This window comes from Budorcas taxicolor, chromosome 4 (genome assembly GCF_023091745.1).
Source record: "Budorcas taxicolor isolate Tak-1 chromosome 4, Takin1.1, whole genome shotgun sequence".
NCBI classification, from domain to species: Eukaryota; Metazoa; Chordata; class Mammalia; order Artiodactyla; family Bovidae; genus Budorcas; species Budorcas taxicolor.
Genome location: NC_068913.1, coordinates 34,853,530 through 34,875,751, shown reverse-complemented (window position 1 = coordinate 34,875,751; position 22,222 = coordinate 34,853,530). Strand labels below are relative to the sequence as shown.

Below are 22,222 nucleotides of genomic sequence, written 5' to 3'. Positions count from 1 at the left end.
GGAATAAAGACAATTTACAAAAAAAAAAGAAATACAAAAAAGCAAAATGGCTGACTGGGGAGGCCTTACAAATAGCTGTGAAAAGAAGAGAAGCAAAAAGCAGGAGGAAAGGAAAGATATAAGTATCTTAATGCAGAATTCCCAAGAATAGCAAGTAGAGATAAGAAAGCCAGCAATCAATGCAAAGAAGTAGAGGAATACAACAAAATGGGAAACTAGAGATCTCTTCAAGAAAATTAGAGATACCAAGGGAACATTTCATGCAAAGATGGGCTCAATAAAGGACAAAAATGATATGGATCTAATAAAAGCAGAAGGTATTAAGAAGAGGTGCCAAGAATACACAGAAGAACTGTACAAAAAAGATCTTCATGACCCGGATAATCACGATGGTGTGATCACTCACCTAGAGCCAGACATCCTGGAATGTGAAGTCAAGTGGGCCTTAGCAAGCATCACTACAAACAAAGCCAGTGGAGATGATGGTATTCCAGTTGAGCTATTTCAAATCCTGGAAGATGATGCTGTGAAAGTGCTGCACTCAATTTGCCAGCAAATTTGGAAAACTCAGCAGTGGCCACAGGACTGGAAAAGGTCAGTTTTCATTCCAATCCCAAAGAAAGGCAATGCCAAAGAATGCTCAAACTACCGCACAGTTGCACTCATCTCACACGTTAGTAAAGTAATGCTCAAAATTCTCCAAGCCAGGCTTCAGCAAAACGTGAACCATGAACTCCCAGATGTTCAAGCTGGTTTTAGAAAAGGCAGAGGAACCAGAGATCAAATTGCCAACATCCGCTGGATCATGGAAAAAGCAAGAGAGTTCCAGAAAAACATCTATTTCTGCTTTATTGACTATGCCAAAGCCTTTGACTGAGTGGATCACAATAAACTGTGGAAAATTCTGAAAGGGATGGGAATACCAGACCACCTGACTTGCTTCTTGAGAAACCTATATGCAGGTCAGGAAGCAACAGTTAGAACTGGACATGGAAAAACAGACTGGTTCCACATAGGAAAAGGAGTATGTCAAGGCTGCATATTGTCACCCTGCTTATTTAACTTCTAGGCAGAGTACATCATGAGAAACGCGGGGCTGGAAGAAGCACAAGCTGGAATCAAGACTGCTGGGAGAAATATCAATAACCTCAGATATGCAGAGGACACCACCCCTATGGCAGAAAGTGAAGAGGAACTCAAAAGCTTCTTGATGAAAGTAAAAGAGGAAAGTGAAAAAGTTGGCTTAAAGCTCAACATTCAGAAAACAAAGATCATGGCATCTGGTCCCATCACTTCATGGGAAATAGATGGGGAAACAGTGGAAACCGTGTCAGACTTTATTTTTCTGGGCTCCAAAATCACTGCAGATGGTGACTGCAGCCATGAAATTGAGACGCTTACTTCTTGGTAGGAAAGTTATAACCAACCTAAATAGCATATTAAAAAGTAGAGACATTACTTTGTCAACAAAGGTCTGTCTAGTCAAGGCTATGGTTTTTCCAGTGGTCTTGTATGGATGTGAGAGTTGGACTGTGAAAAAAGCTGAGCACCGAAGAATTGATGCTTTTGAACTGTGGTGTTGGAGGAGACTCTTAAGAGTCCCTTGGACTGCAAGGAGATCCAACCAGTCCATTCTAAAGGAGATCAGTCCTGAGTGTTCCTTGGAAGGACTGGTGCTAAAGCTGAAACTCCAGTACTTTGGCCACTTCATGTGATGAGTTGACTCATTGGAAAAGACTCGGATGCTGGGAGGGATTGTGGGCAGGAGGAGAAGGGGACGACAGAGGATGAGATGGCTGGATGGCATCACCAATTGATGGACATTAGTGAATAAACTTTGGGAGTTGGTGATGGACAGGAAGGCCTGGCGTGCTGCAATTCATGGGGTCGCAAAGAGTCGGACACGACTGAGCGACTGAAATGAACTGAACTGATTCATTCACCGGACCAATTATAGACAGAGAAATGATTTTAAGACATAAGGTAGACATCAACCCCTTGTTTAAATCCCTCAACTGCATCCCTGTGCCCTTGGAGTTAAATCCTGACTCCTTACCAGGATATGCCAGTCCCCATGTTCTGGCCCCCACCCACCCTCAACAGCCCCTCTTCACCTCAATCCCCTCTCACTCAACTGAGTTCCAGTCACACAAGCCTTAGGATATTTTCTAAAATATACCAAAGTCTCTGCCATCTCGGGAAACCTGGAAGATTCCTGTGTCCCTACCCTACTACAGCAGGCTTTTTCTCTTCCCTCAAGTACCAGCCTCCAGGAAACCTCAAATAGCCAACACGCATGCCTTCCTTGACAACCATGGTTAAAGTACACTTGTTCTGCTCACTCTCATCAGCACATTCTTTGATTCCTTCAGAACACGTTTAAACAATTCAAGATTTAATTCATGTCTCTGATGATTTTTTTTTTCCTTCCTGCTCTCCTCCCTCCCTTCCTTCTCTTTTTTTCCACCTTATTATTTTGACCAGGGATCATATGAGGGCAAAAAAGGCAAAGATAAAGTAGCATATCAAGATGTCCACAGACATACAGACTTCCTATAACTCAGAGCCTGAGGAAACATGCTGATTCTTTTGCAAGGTTCGCATCAACAGGGAAGGTAAGTGTAGTGTTCTAAATACAAACTGATCAAGCATTAGGAATTATCTGAAAACTTAAACAGAGGAATATGATTATGACCTGAAACTTCCTTTCCTTAGGTTTTCAACTGTTTAAAACACTTTACATTTACTTTTTGAATAATCATTATAAGAAATAGTTAATAGAAACAGCTTTTCAAGGAACTTCTGATATGAATACCAAAAAACATCACCTAACGCATAAGTAAAATTAAAATTGAATAAAATTCAGAAAAGTATTTCTGTCATATTCTGGAGGGTTTAACATAATTATATCCATATTTTGAGAAAACATTTCTAAATTTTCATTTTGTTTAACAGACAATTGATTTTGAAGCTTTTTGATGTTAAAAGAAAATATCCAGTGAGGTCTACTTTGGTTTTGAAAGTTTATTATAATTTTTGAAGACCTGGTTACTTATTTGTATCAACTTAAAAAAAAAAAAACACTGTTTAATTGAATCAGTTTAATACCAGAATTAAAACTCTATAAGAATGCCAGGATTCAATATATGAATAATGCTAGAATGTATAAAGAAATCAGCCTGGGCACTGATTAACAAAGATATTTTTCTTTCTATTTTTTATTCAAAGATTGGAGAAGGAAATGGCAACCCACTCCAATACTCTTGCCTGGAAAATTTCATGGACAGAGGAGCCTGGCAGGCTATAGCCCATGGGGTCACAATGAGTCGGATACAACTAGGCGACTTTCACTCACTGCCAATACACAAGTGAAAACCCAGAGCCTAGCACAGTGCTTGGCAGATAGTAGATGCTGGATAAATTTGTCAAATGAATTGAACGTTCCAGAAATGGCCAAGCTGGAGAGAACCTTAGGCCATCAGGCTGTAGTCTTGAGTCTACTCCTGATATTCACGAAAAACTAATTTCCAATAATATCCAATTTTCTAGGGGAACTTTCAAAGACACAGTCCAGTAAATAACATCTTCTGAAGAAATAATTCTATATATAACTGTGTACGCCCATTTGCTTGTTAAAAAGTTGATCACTATCTTCTATAAAAAACAAAACAAAAAAACCTGTATCTCATTACTTCAGTTCAGTTCTGTCGCTCAGTCGTGTCTGACTCTTTGCAACCCCATGAATTGCAGCACGCCAGACCTCCCTGTCCATCACCAACTCCCGGAGTCCACCCAAACCCATGTCCATTGAGTCAGTGATGCCATCCAACCATCTCATCCTCTGTTGTCCCCTTCTCCTCCTGCCCTCAATCTTTCCCAGCATCCTTGTCTTTACAAATGAGTCAGCTCTTCGCATCAGGTGGCCAAAGTATTTGAGTTTCAGCTTCAACATCAGTCCTTCTAATAAACATCCAGGACTGGTCTCCTTTAGGATGGACTGGTTGGATCTCCTTGCAATGCAAGGGACTCTCAAGAGTATTCTCCAACACCACAGTTCAAAAGCATCAATTCTTTGGTGCTCAGCTTTCTTTATAGTCCAACTCTCACATCCATACATGACTTCTGGAAAACCCATAGCCTTGACTAGATGGACCTTTGTTGACAAAGTAATGTCTCTGCTTTTTAATATGCTATCTAGGTTGGTCATAACTTTCCTTCCAAGGAGTAAGCATCTTTTAATTTCATGGCTGCAATCACTATCTAATTACTTAGATCTCTCCATTAAAAAATACTTTCAATTCCTTTAAACTTTCAGTGAACTAAAATAAGATTTATCTAAGTTTTGAATATCGGACTTGACACCTTTCCCTCCTTACATCCAGGTTATACATCATTATAGTTTTTCATTGCTAATAATATCTCCTAAAATTATCATATTCTTCAATTTTGGATGCCATTAATCTAAGAAGTATTATAATCATGTTATTTTATGCAACAGTAATAAAGGAGTTTAATAGAACACTCCATATACAGCAGGGACCCAAAAGGCTGCAGCCTCAATATAATAAGCATGTGCACCATGGAAAGTGGCAGCAGGAGAACCTGCTTGTCTCAGCCTTGACAAGAGATGAAGGGTGGGGGGAAAAAACATGTCCCCTGGGAACTGGAACCATAAAAGGCAATGCTTATACAGGTCTGAAAAATATGAATTCACCAGTGTGGTCAAAAACTCCTAGCCAAAGGATATAATGTACACAGGCTCAGGTTAATAGTGCCCCTAGTGAGTGGCAGAAGCAAACACAAATCCTTCCTGCAAGAACTGAGCTTCTCTATCCAGACCCACAGCAATTGTAAGATGGCTCTGATTGTAGGATTTGTCTCAATTTCAGAGATGATGAAATGCAAGAGAAAAATGTGCATCCTAGAACTGACGGAATACGACATGTTCTCTAACTGCTCACTGCTGTTCACAGGAATGCCATGTTTACCCCTGAACTGTCATCAGGTACCCAGAGGCCTTCCCGTACACTGTTGGTCTGCAGAGCTTATTACACTGTTACTGGAGTTGCTGTGTAGACAATCACATACTCTATACAGAATGACAGTTTTGCTTTTTGTCTAGCAACCTAATAACTTTTCTTCTTTATTTTTATTATTCTTACTGTTATTTTTTCCTTAATTTTACTATCTTGTACCAGTACAACCCTAAATAGAAATAATGCTAGCAGACATATTTGTTTCATTACTTTAAAGGAATGCTATTAACATTTTCCCATTTAATAAAATTTCCTGTAGGTATCTGGTACATATTCTTTATTAAATTAGGAAAGCTTTTGTCATGAATCATCTGTAATTAATACTTTTACTTAATCCATCAAAACAAAATGTCTTTCTTCCAGTCTACTAGTGTGGTTAATTATATTCATGGATTTTAAATCATCTTTGCACTTATGAGATCAAGCCATCAGGTTCAGAAATTTGTTTTAATCTGATGATAGTTTTCACATTGATTCATTTAGCAAATAATTTATCTAGGCTTTTTGCATCTATATTTTAGATGAAACTGCCTTATAATTTTCCTTTCTCATAAACCTGCTATCTTGTAATGATGTCAAGGTTATACTAGCCTCATAAAGTGAACTCAGTTTTTTTCATTCTCTCAATCTCTGTAAGATGGGGTTATCTCTTTCTTGAAGTTTTGGTAAAATCTGTCTGGAAAATTATCTGGACCTGGTGGGTTTTTGCGTGTTTATGCGTGTATGTATATGAAAGGCAAAAGACGGAGATTTTAAATTGGATTCAATTCCTTTAATGATTATGCTTCTACTCAAGTTTGCGTCTTAAGTGAGAATTTTAACCTATATTTTTCTGGGATGTAATCTATCTCATCAGGGACTTTTAATTACTGGTATAAAACTGCTAACTCTTAAAATAGATTTTAAAAAATCTGTAGCAACGTTTTCCCTTGTTCTCTTGCATTTTGTTCCTGATTTAACCTGCAAAATACTACTTCATTATTTATCTGTATTTTCATAAAAATTAATTAATGATTTTTTGTCAACCCTTTGCTTCTTTATCTTTATTTTCTATTAAAATGTTTTTGCTCTTAATCCTTTATCCTTCTTACACTTCCTTCTCTCTGTTATTCTTTTTCTAACTTTTAATTTAGCTGCTTAGTTCACAAATTTTCAGCAACTTTTAAATTTCTTCTACCCAACACCCTAGTGCTACCAATGGACTCGGATTCACTTTTAATGTGAAACCCTCAGCTTTAGGAAGAGAGAGCTCCTTGGTCCTCAGAGTATTATAAATTCAAACTCTAGCAGCACCTGAAGGTGAGGCTTGCAATTTTGATTTCTACGGAGAGATGCTTTCCCTTGGTGCAATAACTAGGCAGAATCAGATAAGATTTGTCGCCCCATGTTGGTAAACAGATTCTTTTTCTGATACACCTCTCCATTGAGAAAAACTGGAAATGAACGCAAAGTTCAAAATTTCATCCTGTGTCAACTCAGACATTTATTTAGAAAGTACTTTGCTGAATACACTCTTGAAACAGTACCCCCATGACTCTAATGGAGAAGGGGATGACAGAGGATGAGATGGCTGGATGGCATCACTGACTCGATGGATGTGAGTCTGAGTGAACTCTGGGAGTTGGTGATGGACAGGGAGGCCTGGCGTGCTGCGATTCATGGGGTCGCAAAGAGTCGGACACAACTGAGCGACTGAACTGAACTGACTGAACTGAAACAATTTTACCCCAACTGGTACATTAGATACCTTGTTGACCTGTGGTTGTTTGTATCGTCCCCTCCCCCTGCCAGAATTTAAGTTCCAAGAGAAGAGGGGCTTCATTTGACTGGTTATTTGCAAGGCAATGAAGCAAGACTTCCCATTTTTTAGTCAGACGCATGTTAAGGCAAAAGCAAAAACGTTCACAAAAAGTGAGATAGAGCACAGATATTGCTTTCCTCTGAACTATGATAGGTACATAGCCATCACAAATTCTCTCAGAGGATATCTTTATGGGTATGAAATATATCATATGAGAAAAGTACACTCCAAACATAGTGTGTACAGTTTAGAGTGTACAGTGAGCACTCATGTAAGCACAGCTGAGGTCATGAAATACGTCAGAATCAAGATGCCCCTGCCATGTGCCCCACTTTTATCACCAACCCCTCACCTCCCCAAGAAGTAACCATTATTTTGACTTAATAACCCCATCCATCTACCACAAAATATTCATTCATAGAGAATCAAGAATTAACTTGATGGAGAAAAATTATCATCAGAGATATTAATTATGTTTCAGCCTTAAGAAACTAGTTTATCTCACTACCCACCTAGGAGACTCTAGAAAACACTTTGAATTAGCAGATATAGGAAGAATTACAACAATTAGAATGACAGCTTCTCCAGAATATTAACGATGCTGTAATATATCCAAGAAGCTATTTAAGGAAACATATACATCAGACAGTACCTTATAATCATCACCTTCAACCTGAAGGACATTTAAGATGACAGAATTTAACATCTCTACCAACTTAAAAAAGGAGACTCAAACCTTTCAAGTTCTTTCTTTTGTCCTCCAAATGCAATCACAGTTCTAATAGCCGCTAAGACCTCTTCAGCTACTGCTCCAGCTTTTGCATACGCCAAAAGTTCTTTATCAGTAAATGAAGACAGTATCTGTTTAAAAATGCAATTGCAGATAATTTAAAATTTTTAACAAGTTAATTTTACCTTCTGTACACAAATGCTGCTGGTACATAGTATACTGTACTGTATATAAGTCTTTTACTCGTCTTTGGTTATGAAGTCCTGTTTGTTAATATACATATTATAGCCATTTCTTTTTGGACTGAGATGGTATATAATAAAGTAAAATTTCAACTTTCTCACTATACGCCATGGATTCTCATACAAATAAATAAATCTGGGACTTTGGGGGAGATTTTACATCTTAAAAAAAGTGTATACTCTAAACATTAATAAATACAGAAAATGGGGCAGTATATCAAAAACATAGGTGTACTCAACATAGCAATTGCTAAGTATACTCTGGTTCAGAAATACCAAGGTAGGAGGCCAGGAGAACACGGGGACCAAGCACTGTGCAGTGACAGGACCTCAGGGAGGTTTCCAATGGCAGGGAAGCAGAGCTCCTTCCAGCAGGGTTTCTCAGCACCACATTAGGCCACCATGGAGGCCTCTTTTATGGACGCTCTTTGGTTTTTCTGTTTGGTCCCTGAGCATCTGTTCTCTGGAAGGACCAGTACCAGGTCCTTTATATACACAGGATCTCCTTCACTGACTCTTCTCAATTGTACCAAGAAGTAGGCATTATTTTCCCCCGTCAATACATGAGGAAATGGAACAAGAAAGAGGTCAAGTCGTTTGCTAGTAAGTGCAATATCCAGGATTTAAGGCTTCACAGCATGAATCAACGGCCACTGGAGTGAATCTCTCTCTAAAACCAGCCACCGACATGTGTGGAATCCCAGAGGGCTCTGTGAGTAAAACTGAGTCAACTGACGAGGGCAAAGGACCACTATTTTTACCTGAAATGCTTGACTAGTCAACCATCTAAATATTGCACACAAGAATTCAAATCAAATTCTGAGTAAATATACTCTTTCAATAAATAATTTATAGCATCTGTGGACTCATTTGTATAAGTAATAATAGCCTATTCCTTCTTTTCAGAAAAAGTTCAAAGTTGTTTTGATTTTAAGAGCGCATTTCTTCCTCTGCTGCGTGCGAATGTAAAGGAGCTACGGCAGATGCAGGAATGGGTGGCTGAGGGCAAACGAACCTTTACCAACCAGGTTCCATGGCAGATGTTGTACGGTGTGCACCTTCCTCTTTGGTTCCCCAAACAACAACCCACCGATGCTCTAGACCTTCCTGACCTCTCAAAATGACCTGCCTAGGGCTGCCCTATCATATCTGCCAGAATTGCTCACAGCGCTGGGCCTGACCCAGGGAGATCACTGTCATCCCTGAACAAGCAGGTCTGCATAAGGCAAGAGGTGCCTACAATACAGTTTAGCTCTGTTTCTCTGCTCTTGTTGAAAACCTCAGCCATCAACCACACCAGCAGCAGCTGACAACAGAAGATTAGCAGAACTATTTTTGAATGAGAAGTTTCAAAATGTGCTATTCTAATTTATTGTTGAAATATCAAGTACCATTCCAACTGATTCAATAAACCTGGCTTCTCTATGACCTTCCATAATGATAAGCATATCCTTAGGCAAGACTACAGCAGAATGTTCATGAAATGTTTTATTTTTTAACAGATCATGTCTGTTGAAAGAAAAAACATACTTTCAAATACTCTCAGAGATGTGAAAATTGAACTTTACTGTTCCTCTAATATAAAATAACAGAACGGTGATCACCCACCTAAACGATATCAAATTTCACTAACTCATCCCTTCTTCCAAAAGCTGCTAATTTTTTTTTAACAAAGCCTAATTGTACCAGTGCCAGACACATGAAATTGTTATTCCTTTAAGTTAAAAGCTAACACAGGCCACTATATATTGTTGAAACCAATACATTTAGAATAGTTTTGACCATGACAGATGTTTTGACCTTCATCTTTGTCCCTTTTTTCCAGTTCAGTGTAGGTTGTTATTTCATTTTGTTTGGGATGATTTATACATGCTTTATTTTGTTAAACTTGTTATTCTGAGATAATTGTAGACACAAGCCAGTTCTAAGGAAGACAGTCAGATCCCATAAACCCTTTATCTGGTGTTCCCCAAACATCTCCAACATCTCTTCAGAACATGATCCCAGCCAAAACTTTAACACAACATTAATTCAATGTTATTCAGATTTACCAGTTTTACATGCACTCATGTGTGTGTGTGTTAGTTCCAAGCAATGTTATCATCTGCTAGATTCATGTGACGACAGTCACAACACAGAACAACTCCATCACAAGGATCCCTCAGTCCTGCTTTTTGTAGCCACAGCCACCTCCTTTCCTACTCCTCATTTCTCCCCACTCCATACCATCCCTAACACCTGAAAACCACTAAGCTGTTCTGCCTGTTATTTTGTCATTTCAAAAATATTATATAAATGGAGCATAAGGTGTGTGATCTTTCAGGACTGGCCTTTTTAGCCAAGTACAAATCTCTAGCGACTCATCCAGGTTGTGTGTGTATCAGTACTACTTTCCTTTTTATCACTGGATGTACCACAGTTGCTCAACCAGTAACCTGTTCAAGAGTGTCTGGGGTTGTTTCAGTTTGGGGCTATTACTGATACAGCTGCTATGAACACCTGAATACAGACTGAGTGAATACATGAACATAATTTCTCTTAGATAAATGTCCAATGCAACTGCAGGATTGTATGGTAACTGCACGTTTCACTTTGTAAGAAATCGCAAACTATTTTTTCAGGTTGGGTACCATTTTACGCTCCCACCAATAATACATGAGTGACCCTGTTTCTCTGCATCTCAGCAGCATTTGGGGTTTTACTTTTATTTTAGCCATTTTGGTAGATGCATAATGCTATCTTGCTGCAGTTTAATTTGCTTTTCACTGACTACTAATGCCGTTAAACAACCTTTCATGTGCTGACCTACCACCTGTATAACCTCTCTGATGACGTTTGTTTATCTCCTCTGCCCATTCTCTAACTGGTTCATTCGGGATTGTTTTTTTCCCTTAATATATATATTTTTTATTGAAGTATGGCTGACTTACAGTGTCTCAGGTGCACAGCAAGGTGATCCAGTTATACATAAACACACATTATTCTTCAGATTATTTTCCATTACAAGTTATTACAAGATATTGACTATAGTTCCCTGTGCTATACAGTAAACCTTTGTTGCTTGTGGCATATTTATTTTTTAATTAGAAATCTAGCATTCTATTTATACTAAGTCAAACAAGTGGAATCAAAATGTCATCAATTTTTTTCAGTTCGGCAAAAGTTTGTAAGTTTTCTAAAAAATATATATTATACATACTATTTATATATATATGTAGACAAAAGCTTTTCTACTATGCTCGAAAAAGGCTTGAGAAAGAACATTAAAAAAAAAAAGAGAGAGATGGAGAAATTGGAAAACACAAACTAAATGATATGCCAGCACTGAATAAGAAGTAGAAAGTGAAACAAACTAAATAAAATTAAAGATCATTATACAGTCCAGTGGTTTTGAAACATGGTTGCTTATTAGAAACATATCTGGAACTCTGGAGGAAAAAAGCAATACCTGGGCATTGGTAGTTTTCAAAAAATTCCAAGATAATTCTAATATGTACCTGGATTTTAAAAAGTGATTACAGGTTTTTCTATTAAATAGTAGTTTTGGTGATTTTTTTAAAAACTATCAAATTTTGAGAGTTCCTTATATATTAGATAAAGACTAATCCTTTGTCAGATATGTGACGTGCATGTTACTTTTTTCCCAGCTTGTAGCTTGTTTTTTCATCTCCTTTACATGGTTATCAAAGAGCAAGAGTTCCCGCTTTTGGGGAAAGCTGATAAAGTCTTCCTTCTTCTAGGGGAGACTGTATAAAATTGGTGTCAATTCCTCTTTAAATGTCCAATAAATTTTTCCAGTAAAAGTTGACTGTGCCTGGAGAATTCTTTTCTAGGAGCTCAGAACTTACAAAATAGATTTCTTTAATTACTATTTCATCTTAGTTGTTCTGGATATCACAATATTCATAGGTGACATAAAAATCTACTGGTATCAACATTTCACCACTTATAATTTTGGGTTCAATCACCAAATATGATTTAGAAATCTCCTGGGAAAAGAAAGGCCCAAAAAAAAGAAAAAAAGAAAGGCTCAAATTCCTGCTCTTTCTGTTGTTCCTTTTCCCTTCCTGATGCTCCAATATGCCTTGTATCACTTTCCTTCTGTTTGAAGAACTTCATTTAGCCAGTCTTTAATAGGAGGTATGCTAATGGAAAGTTCCTCTATAGTCTTCCATGATCTGGGAATGTTTTCATCTCCCCCATCATCCCTAAAAAATACTTCAACCAAGTATCCACAGTTGACAGGTCTTTTCTTTAAGCACTTGAAAAATAATTTGCCACTTCCTTCTGGTCTTTATGGTTTCAGGTAAGAAATATATTGTCATTCAAATTGGTGTTCCCTGTAGGTAATGTGCTGTTCATCTTTAGCCAGTTTCAACTTTTTCTGTCTTTAGTTTTCAATGATTTAACTATGATGTGCTTTAGCATGGATTTCTTTGGATTTATCCTGTTTGAGGTTAGCTTAGCTTCTCAGAGCTGAAGGTTTGTCTTTCACAAACCTTGGACATTCTCAGCAATTATTTCTTCCAATGTTCCTTCAGCCTCACTCCTCTCCTTTCTTTTGGGACTCTGATGGTCACAAATGTTCCACATGATACTACTGTCCCACAGGTCCCTGAGGCGCTTTCATTTTCTGTTTCATGCTGGGCGACTTGTATTATTCTCTTTTCAGTCCACTGACTCTATCCCGTCCTCTCCACTCAACAAGAGTAACCCCTCCATCGTGACTTTTGTTCTACGGTTGTACCTTTCAGTTATCTAATTCCATGCTGTCCTTTTTTCTTAATTCCTCTTTCACTGCTGATATTGTCTATTTCCTTTTGTTTTAGGATAATTTGTAATTGATTAGTGAAGCATTTTTCTGATGACTATTCCAAAATCCATGCCAAACAATACTGACATATGAATTATATCAGCACTTGTCAGTTAAGTGTTTTTTCTCATTCAAGTTGTGATTTTCATAGTTCTTGGTATGACAAGTGGTCTTCTTTTAACTATAATCTGGGCGTGATATCTATTATGTTAGGAGACTCTGGGTCCTATTTAAAGTCTTTTATTTTAGCAAGCACTTACCCTTTGGGGATTTAGCATATAATTCTTAACCTACTTCTGTGAGTTGTGGGTCAAGCAGCAGTTTTACATTCAGAGTGTTTGTGGTATTACTTTCATCAGCATGGTTTGTCTGCAGTTACTGGGGCCCCTGCTTCTGCTACCCGAGGGAGTGAAAGTGTTCTTAAGGTTGGACCACCTCCTGTATCAGTAGGATATGGTAGTTTCCCCTCCCTTTGCCCCTTAGCTGACCCGATGTCTCTGGGCTGGGTTAGAGAATTGCGTGCAGAGATCAAAAGAGGCTTTCTGGAGTAGGAAGCTTGCTGGGGCCAAGCCTCTTCCTGTTCTGCCTTCTTGCCCGTGGCCTCTGAGGTACAGAAGAGAGCCTCAGAATCACGGGGACAAAGCAGCTTCCTCCACCAGGCCTCATTTCTTTTTTAATAAGACTGACAACCGGACAACTGAAGGATCCATTTATTAAATAGTATCTGAAGTAATGCAAATTAATTATTAAAAGATTAACTTACTGCTTTTCCCCCTAACTTAACTAGAACAAACATTAATACATTTTAGAACAGTTTTTTAGCAAATACTGATATGAAGAATCTGTCACCTGACTTGCCTAACATGCTAGTAAACAGAAAAATCAATTAAAACAAAGGCTTTTGCTAAATATGTCAACAGAGATGCAGTTTAGCCACCAAGAACACCATTCAAACATTGTGTTAGTCTGAACAATAAATTAATAAGAGTTCTCAGAACTTCAATTTCTTCTTCTGTTAAATGAGATGATGTCTAAACTTTACAAGAACATGTATTTCATGCCTTTGAAGAAGAATATAATATGATAGAATGAGGGGGAAAATAGTCTGTAATATTCTACAAACTTCTACTTCATATGTAGAAAATACTATAGCTAAATACTGCAAAAAGTATAACTAACATTTACTAATTTGGGGGGAGATTAACATATGTTGTTATTTTATACTCTGAAATTCCCTGGGATTTTTTAACCTAAAAAAAGTGGAATCTGGTAACAGGGTCCTATTGTATAGCACAGGAAATGGTATTCAATAGCCTGTGATAAACCATAATGGAAAAGAATATGAAAAATAACATATATATGTATATCTGCATTGTTTTGCTGAGCAGCAGAAATTAACACAACATTGTAAACTAACTGCATTTCAACAAATTTTTTAAAAAAGAGGAAAAAAATATGCATTTGCCTGACACAGTAGATACTTTAAAAAATGGCAGTTACTGTTTATAACAGCAAAACAATATCCATCCCACAGGGTTAAATTTTTAAATTTCTTAATACAGCCTGATTTGTTTTGTGTTAGGCTTGGGTTTGCTTGGCCCTCCGTTATTCTACATCCTTTTGCCATGTGAATGTGTAGCACTGTCTCTCATTTTTCTAAGAAACTACACACCAGGCCAATCTCTCCTCAGCCACCTATACTTACAGGAAATCAATTTAGAATGAACACCACACCCAGTCTCAAGAGGAAGGCCTCCCTGCGGAAGTGGGGAGGGCCATTTGCATTGCTTTGCTTTCGTGACAGAGAGGGAACCACAGACCTCAGATGTACGTGCATAAGAGGCTAGAAAAAAACCTCTTTTTAAAAAACTGTCTTCACACCAATGGACTTAAGTATGTATAAACACAGAGCCATTTATAATGCTGACAAAACTGTTCTGCCAATAAAATAAATAAAATCTACAAAAACACTGACATCAATAATGGTGACTGAATGGGACTTACGTGTTAGTCACTGAACTTGAAGCTCTACTTGTGAACGTGGAACTGTCTACCGGGGACACAGCTCTCGGAGAGGCGAGTATGCCTTCTGCATGAAGGCAGAGAAGGAGATGGGAGAGCGCCATCTTTCCCCTCCCCCAATAACAGCACAGAGTCTAGGTGGGGACAACTCAGTGAGCTCACATCTGCCTATTCCCACTGACTGTGAACAGAAGATTTAACACCAAGATTGAACAGAAGATTTAACGTCATCGTCAGTGTCGGGGTCACCATGTGACAAAAACAGCCTCTACTGGAGGAGTTGTGGGGTGTTTTTTGAGGGTGGAGACAGTTTAATAGCCTGGATTCACAGGCTTCACACCTACCTTTGCCCAGATAGCAGCTGACAGGCCAAGAACAGGACTGATGGCCAGAATCACAAGGGTGAGCTTCCAACCTTTTGTAAATCCTATTATAAAACCGGTGAAGAATGTCGCCATTGCCTGAAAGAACATTCCGATTTTGTCGCCAATTCCTTCATTAATTTTGGAGACGTCACTGAAAGAACAGTGTTAGAAATAAACATCAAGATTATGAACACCAGAACTTTTCTCCTGATTCTAGTTGACTGTTTGTTTGCCTCAGTGTGGGGTAATCAGTTTACATCTAGGATTTTGCTCAGGAACGTCCCCAGCAAGTATCATGTCGCCACCCTAATGCTCACTCCCACAGGATGTCTTGGGTCTGGCAAGTCCAACCCCTCATTCACTACCAGTCACGCAGGACCTCTTCATGCCCTGCCAGGGTTCTGGGAACAAAAGACGCATGAGGCACGATCAAGACTCAGAAGGAATTTAGTTTCAGAATTACCTCTGAGGGATGGGCATTACCTCCAGGGATTACCTCCTGACACATTTTATGACCTCGCTTCCATTTTAAAAGAATAAGAAGCACACGTCAGAGTTCAACACACACCCAGGTACTTACTCTGTGAGGCGGGTGTTAAGTTCTCCAACGTCATGAACATCAAACCAGCCTATCTCCTGTTGCATGATGGCATGAAAAAACTGTTTTCTGATTCTGTGTACTTGTCTTCCAGCGGCCAGACACCAGAACGAGACCTGGATGTAAGCGGCAATAAGCACACCAGCACCAATTCCAGAGTAATAGTAGGCGTACCTGGAAAACAACAAGAAAGCTGCACACACGCCACTTTCTCATCAATGCACTGTCCCCAGCAGTCCCCCTGCCCTGCCCTTTTCAGTCATCTGGCAACCTTGCCCTCCTTCAAAGCAGCGCTGATGGTCAGCATCCAACCCCGGCCACTGTGGTAGAATGTCATGCTGAAGAGCGTGCTTTCTGTTTTGGCTCAAATCCCAGCTCTTAACTGCTATACAGGCTGCCTTCACCTTTTGAAGTCCCAGTTTTCTAACTGACAAAATAGAGATAAGAACTGTAACACAGTGGGACTTTCCTGGCGGTCCATCAGTCAAGACTCCATGCTTTCATTGCCAAGGGCATGGGTTCAATCCCTGACTGGGGAACTAAGATCCCATATGCCTCGTAACATGGCCAAGAAAAAGAACTGTAACACAGTAATATATAAAAACACTTGCGTCTGTGCCTGGCACACAATTAGCATGTAGAGAATGCCAGTTATTGTGAAAAACGTGAGTGGTGCCTAAAAGCATCACAGCATTAGGTGAGGTCTACCAGTGTCATCCTGCACACCTGGATTACCCCTATATCAGCTGATGAACACTTGGGATGGTTTCTGCACACTGGGGAATGGAGAGAAGGGACAGAACTTGCCAGAAAGTGAAACCAAGAGATGGAGATGGTCACCTGACCTTTTGGATTATTAATCTGCCAGACAACTGAGAATAAAAAATGTTTTTATATCATCTGCCCAACTGGCCATCATGAATTATCCTGAAATGCTTAGTGAATCAAGTAGCAGGCCCCCCAGTTTAAATTCTAATGATAAAAAAAATGAGCATCTTCTAAAACCAGACCCTTGATCAACTAGAAATGCCAAATTTGTGTTTCCTTATCTGAGTCTTCATACAGAAAAAAGCGAACAACTCATGTGCCTCACTCAGCAATTACTTTTTAGGTAAAAAAAAAAAACATTCAAAAATGAAATACAAGATTCCAATATTCCCACTTTTAAAAGTTCACAACTTGCCACCCTCAAAGAAAAAACTTATATGAATCATGCAGAAACTATAAAAATGGTGATGTAATAACCAGATAGTTGCTGATATCGATGCTCACAGCCTGATGTAAACATATCTTCCCCAAGTTATACCTGGTCATGTACAATGTCTTTATCAGGGAAGACAGAATTAGAATACTAAATCTTAGTTAATATATAACTCAATATTTATTATCCAAGTGTTAATGATACAGCAAGAGATAGCTAAAAACAAGCCTCATTTAACAAGTGGAACGTGTGCTTTGAAAATGAGCTAATGTATTGTAAGCCACCAGTCTGCATTTACTCAGAAAAAAAATACCTGTATTTAAGCATTTATAAGATGATTACAGGCTTCCTGGGTGTTTCAAATGGTAAAGAATCCACCTGCTATGCGGGAGACCTGGGTTCGATCCCTGGGTTGGGAAGATTCCCTGGAGAAGCTAACAGCTACCCACTCCAGTGTTCTGGCCTGGAGAATTCCATGGACAGAGGAGCCTGGCAGGTTACAGTCCATGGGATCACAAAGAGTTGGACATGACTGAGAAACTTTCACTTTGAAGATGATTATAAGACACTGTTTTTCATCAATATTAAAAAAGTGCCTCTCCATAAGAGTATCTGGAGGTGTTTGCTTCTCAACTTTCAAAATATGGTCAAATATGCCCATTTTCTTCAAACCTACTTGAGTACTTACAGGATAGTGTGAAATCATTTTCTTCTGAATCACCAACTCATACCTTTGGACATGTTTTATAAGCTGTTCTGAGAGCAAACTTCAAGGTAGGTAAATCATTAATGAAAGCTTCCAAAGTGAGTTAAGGTTAAAAGGACTATATTTATTCTGGTATGTCGTTTCATTGTTCAGAAAAAGATGCTATATTTTTAAAAATCCTGTTAACTGATCTCATTATATTATGACTAAAGCCAGCCAAGAAGCAAACTAATAATACAAAGCCATTGCAAATAATGTGATTCTTAACTGCATTTTAAACAAGCTCACTTTGAACCCCTCTAATTTCCCAACAGATGATATTCTATATTTACCAATGCATACATCAGTCTGATCCAGGCTCAGCCTTCCCTTTAGAGTGTCTTATGAAGCAAATTCTTTTAAGAAAAACACCTATACTGTATCCTCCTAAAAATCTAACAATGATGTTGCTCCCCTCAAAACTTTGAATCTTTATTATAATCATGCAAAATTTTAAACTTTATTACAACCGGATTAAGACAGAAAGGCTTAGCAATAGTAGAAAGATGTCTACTTACCTGGTCATATCCTTCTCCAGCTTCTTGCCATACTCTGTTCTGTCTATAGTACCTAGTTCACCACAAAACAAACATACACTGTTACGTTTCTTTATTTTCCATTAAAAATATGCATATAAATAGAACTTCCTCCACAGTCCAGTATTAATAATCTGCCTTCCAACGCAGGGGACATGGGTTTAATCCCTGGTCAAGGAAGTAAGATCCCATATGCTGTGCATGACAACTAAGTCCTCACACTCTGGAGCACGCACGCCCCAACCGGAGAAGCCCACGCGCCCCGACAGGAGAAGCCCACGCGCCCCGAAAGGAGAAGCCCATGTGCCCCGACCGGGGAAGCCCACGTGCCCCGACAGGAGAAGCCCACGTGCCCCGACAGGGGAAGCCCACGCCCCCCGACAGGAGAAGCCCAGCTGCCCCGACAGGAGAAGCACACGCGCCCCGACAGGAGAAGCCCAGGCGCCCCGACAGGAGAAGCCCACAAGCCCCGACGGGAGAAGCCCACGCACCCCCAAAAGTCCCACATGCCGCAACTGAGACCCGACACAGACCAATGAGGAAGTTTCAGAAAGATGAGCGTGTAAAAATGAATCAAACTGCTGTCACGTAACAACTTACACAAAAACAGGTCGAACTAATTTAACTGCAATTATCTATAAGCATCTGTGCAAATCCTTTACTACTGGCTGTGTGCAACCACACACACACTAAATTCAGTGAAGCTCATTTGCGAGAAGAAAGCTGCATTGATTAAGAAGGAGTCTGTCAGCCGAGATACTAGTTTCCCTGGATTAAAATGTTTTATGAAATTCCACTCCAAGATGACATGGAGAAAAATCTTTTCTGTGGGCTTTGTCCTGATAAATAACAGTGCAGGCTTGACCCTAAACCATTTAGTATTTCAAACTGAACAACACATTTCTTCAGTTTTTATTTTTAAAATGTAAGATACAAAGAAGAATGTAATAAACACCAGTGAGCTCATTATGCAGTATTAGCAGATGTTAATGTTTTGGGACAAGGTACCTTAAAACTATAACACCTCCCTCCAAACACACACACACACGTGCGTGCATGCACTAGCCGCTTCATATTCTGGTGAGACTTTTTTTCAGATTTTATTTTCTATATGCAATTTTACACATAGATCAATATACATACATGCTTATTTTAAAACACAGAATCACAGTTCACATTCAGTGGCCAATTTTCCATGTCAGTATGTGTGTACATGGGGCCTCCCCAGTGGCTCAGTTAGTGAAGAATATGTCTGCAATGTGGGAGACCTGCGTTTGATCCCCGGGTTGGGAAGATCCCCTGGAGAAGGGAATGGCTACCCACTCCGGTATTCTCGTCTGGAGAATTCCATGGAAAGAGGAGACTGGCAGGCTATAGACCACAGGGTCGCAAAGAGTCAGACACGACCGAGTGACTTTCACATGTGTGTATATGTGTATCTTTGTTTTTTCAAAGTTTCATCTATTTCAGTTGCTTCCAGTCTTACTGTTACATGCAATGCCCCATTAAACATACCTGTCCACATATATTATATATGGTGAATATTTTTGTAGAATACATTATCATAATCAAGATGGCTGGATCAATGCAGAGAGCACACTTTAAATCTTGTAGTCATTTCAAAAGTTACAATGCAACATAAGAGGGCCTGGTTCAGGTGAGTGAGCTCTTGACAGGTATGGGAAAGAAGAGGAAAAGTTTTTCTGGCAAAGAGAACACTGCATGTGTGAAGAATGAGTAAGCTGCTTTGGCAGGAGTATGGGTGTGTTGTATGGACGGAAGGAAGTGGATACATGGTTGAAAAGATCATCCAGGCTCCCTAGGTATGGTATATAAAAACTAGTAGACATTATGTGTATATGAGTGTACATATATATATGTACATGTATATGTGTGTGTGTATATGTACCTATATATACTTTTCTTCAGATTCTCCAGCATATTGAGTAGAGTTTACTGTGCTATACAGTAGATCCTTGTTGGTTATCTATTTTATATCCAGTAGTGCATACATGATAATCCAACCTCCTAATTAATCCCTCCCCAACAAGAAAAGTCAAATATTTAAGTGTAGCTTTTATTTTAATAAAATACTTGCTTAGATTCTTGACCACTTTCTCCCCTGGCTTCCAGAACCTCATTCTCCTCATCCTCCCATAACTCTGATCCCTCTCTCTTACTCTTATCCACCAGTTCCTCATGCCCTCTCCTCCCTCCATGCTGCTGCCTCTCAGAATTTTACACTCACCCCCAGGGTGGCCTCTGCCACCTGTGCAGCTTCAGTGACTCCTGCATCTGTCTGGGAGCCACTCAAATCCTCTCCTTCCTCACAGCCAATGTCTGGTTCAGCTCCCCATCACCTCTTACATCTGCTCTAACAAGAGCCTCCTAACTGGCTCGCCTAATCCCATCAAATCTTTATCTTGCCACCACATCTTCTATTTGGGAACAAAAATGTAATTATATTGCCTCTGTTAATAACCTTAAACGACAGTCCACTGGATAAAGGACAAAGTCCAAGAGCCATAACATGCCCTATTAGTCCCTTTGCAATCTTACCACAATAAGCCACACAATGACTTTCCAGATTTTTTTTTTTAATCCCCATACTTTCTCCTCATCCCAGTAGCTATGGCACCGTGCAGTCACCATCTGGGGTTGGGGGTAGGGGGCGAGGATACCACAGCATAAAAGGAAACAGAGCCCAAGTCTGCTTGATCATCACGTTCCTGAAGCCTTTGCCCTTGGGACTGGAGAGGAAACGGGGCACGACAAAAGATGCTGCTTCAGTTTCATGAGACTAAGCTCTGTCCTTTCAGACAAAAAGCCACTGTCCACATACAGAGATGAGATGGAGGGGAGAAGTGCTGACAGCTTTGCTCCTCTAAGCCCTTCTTCATTCTCCTCTCTCTACCTGGACTGCCTTTTCCTAGTCTTCCTCCTGGAAAAGACTGGTCCTTCACGCATGAGCTCAGTATGACCTCTTCCCAAGTGGTTTATCTCCAGCAGGGTGACTCACAGGGTTCCAGAGTAACTGACGCACGATTCAACTGACTAAGTCAACCCTAGAACAGACAGGCCACGGTTCATACCCATCTCCTCCTCCCGTTTCCACTGGTGTGAGTGTCTAGAGAACACGACTATGTCATTTATCTTTGTACCCTTGGTGCACAGCCTGCTGCTCTGTCTCCTGTACCTGAGCCTGTTCCAAAGATGTTCAAGGATGTCACAGAGCCAGCAACACGCAGACCATTTATAAGAACATTCCAACAATCATTCTATTTTATACATGTGTCTTGCATATTGTGGGGTTAAACAGAGATACAGCAGACCACCACCTTACTACCTGGGGTAAGGAAGGCCTTTCCTAAAACCAAGCAAGACTATAAAGAAACCTACAACTGAACAGGCTTCTGCCTGCAATGCAGGAGACCACCTGCAGGAGACTCAGGTTCAATTCCTGGGTCAGGAAGTTCCCCTGGAGATGGAAATGGCAACCCACTCCAAAATTCTTGTCTGGGAAATCCCATGGACAAAGGAGCCTTGCGGGCTACAGTCTATGGGGTTAGAGTTACAAGAGTCAGACACGACTTAATGACTAAACCACCAAACACTGTCCAGCACCACAACTAAAGACTTGATACCATTTTGGAATCACATTTAATTACATTTTTATCTGACCCAAATATCTCAATAAGTTTAGTAGTTTTAACTACTGAAGACTTAATAACAGTATAAACGACAAGTATGTGACATGGATAAATTTGTGATTTCCTAACTGGTAAAATTAGATTATGTTATAAAGGGGGTTTTCAAACCATATCACACATCAGGCACTGTTCTAGATACTCTGGACACAACCTAGAACAAGAGTGCCACTTTTCTAATCTCACTGGATTTCTGTGCAAGCAGGAAATCCTTTCACTATCAGACCCCAAACTGCATGTGATAGGGTAGCACTGCTAAAATATTAAGGTAGTTAACTTAAGATAGGAACTTTTTTTCTGTTATACCTTTCTTCCCATTTGAGAAGCTGTAATAGCCTGGCAGGCTGCAGTCCATGGGGGTCGCAAAGAGTCAGACATGACTGTGCGACTGAACTGAACTGGATAAACAAGTAACTCAATAAATCA

At 39.6% G+C, this 22,222-nt stretch overlaps 1 protein-coding gene across 2 annotated transcripts in view; it reads right to left on the bottom strand.

The window, feature by feature from the left end:
* ABCB1 (ATP binding cassette subfamily B member 1) overlaps positions 1-22,222 on the bottom strand; it is a 101,840-nt gene that overhangs the window by 53,755 nt on the left and 25,863 nt on the right. Inside the window, exons 5-8 of one of the 2 annotated variants that reach the window (XM_052638705.1) lie at positions 18,072-18,114; positions 15,590-15,781; positions 14,989-15,160; positions 7,574-7,698 (exon numbers count right to left, since the gene is read on the bottom strand). In XM_052638705.1, coding sequence (XP_052494665.1) covers positions 7,574-7,698; positions 14,989-15,160; positions 15,590-15,781; positions 18,072-18,114 — 532 coding nt within the window. Of the gene's footprint in view, positions 1-7,573; positions 7,699-14,988; positions 15,161-15,589; positions 15,782-18,071; positions 18,124-22,222 lie in introns of both variants that reach the window. The other variant, XM_052638706.1, reaches the window with a different exon arrangement.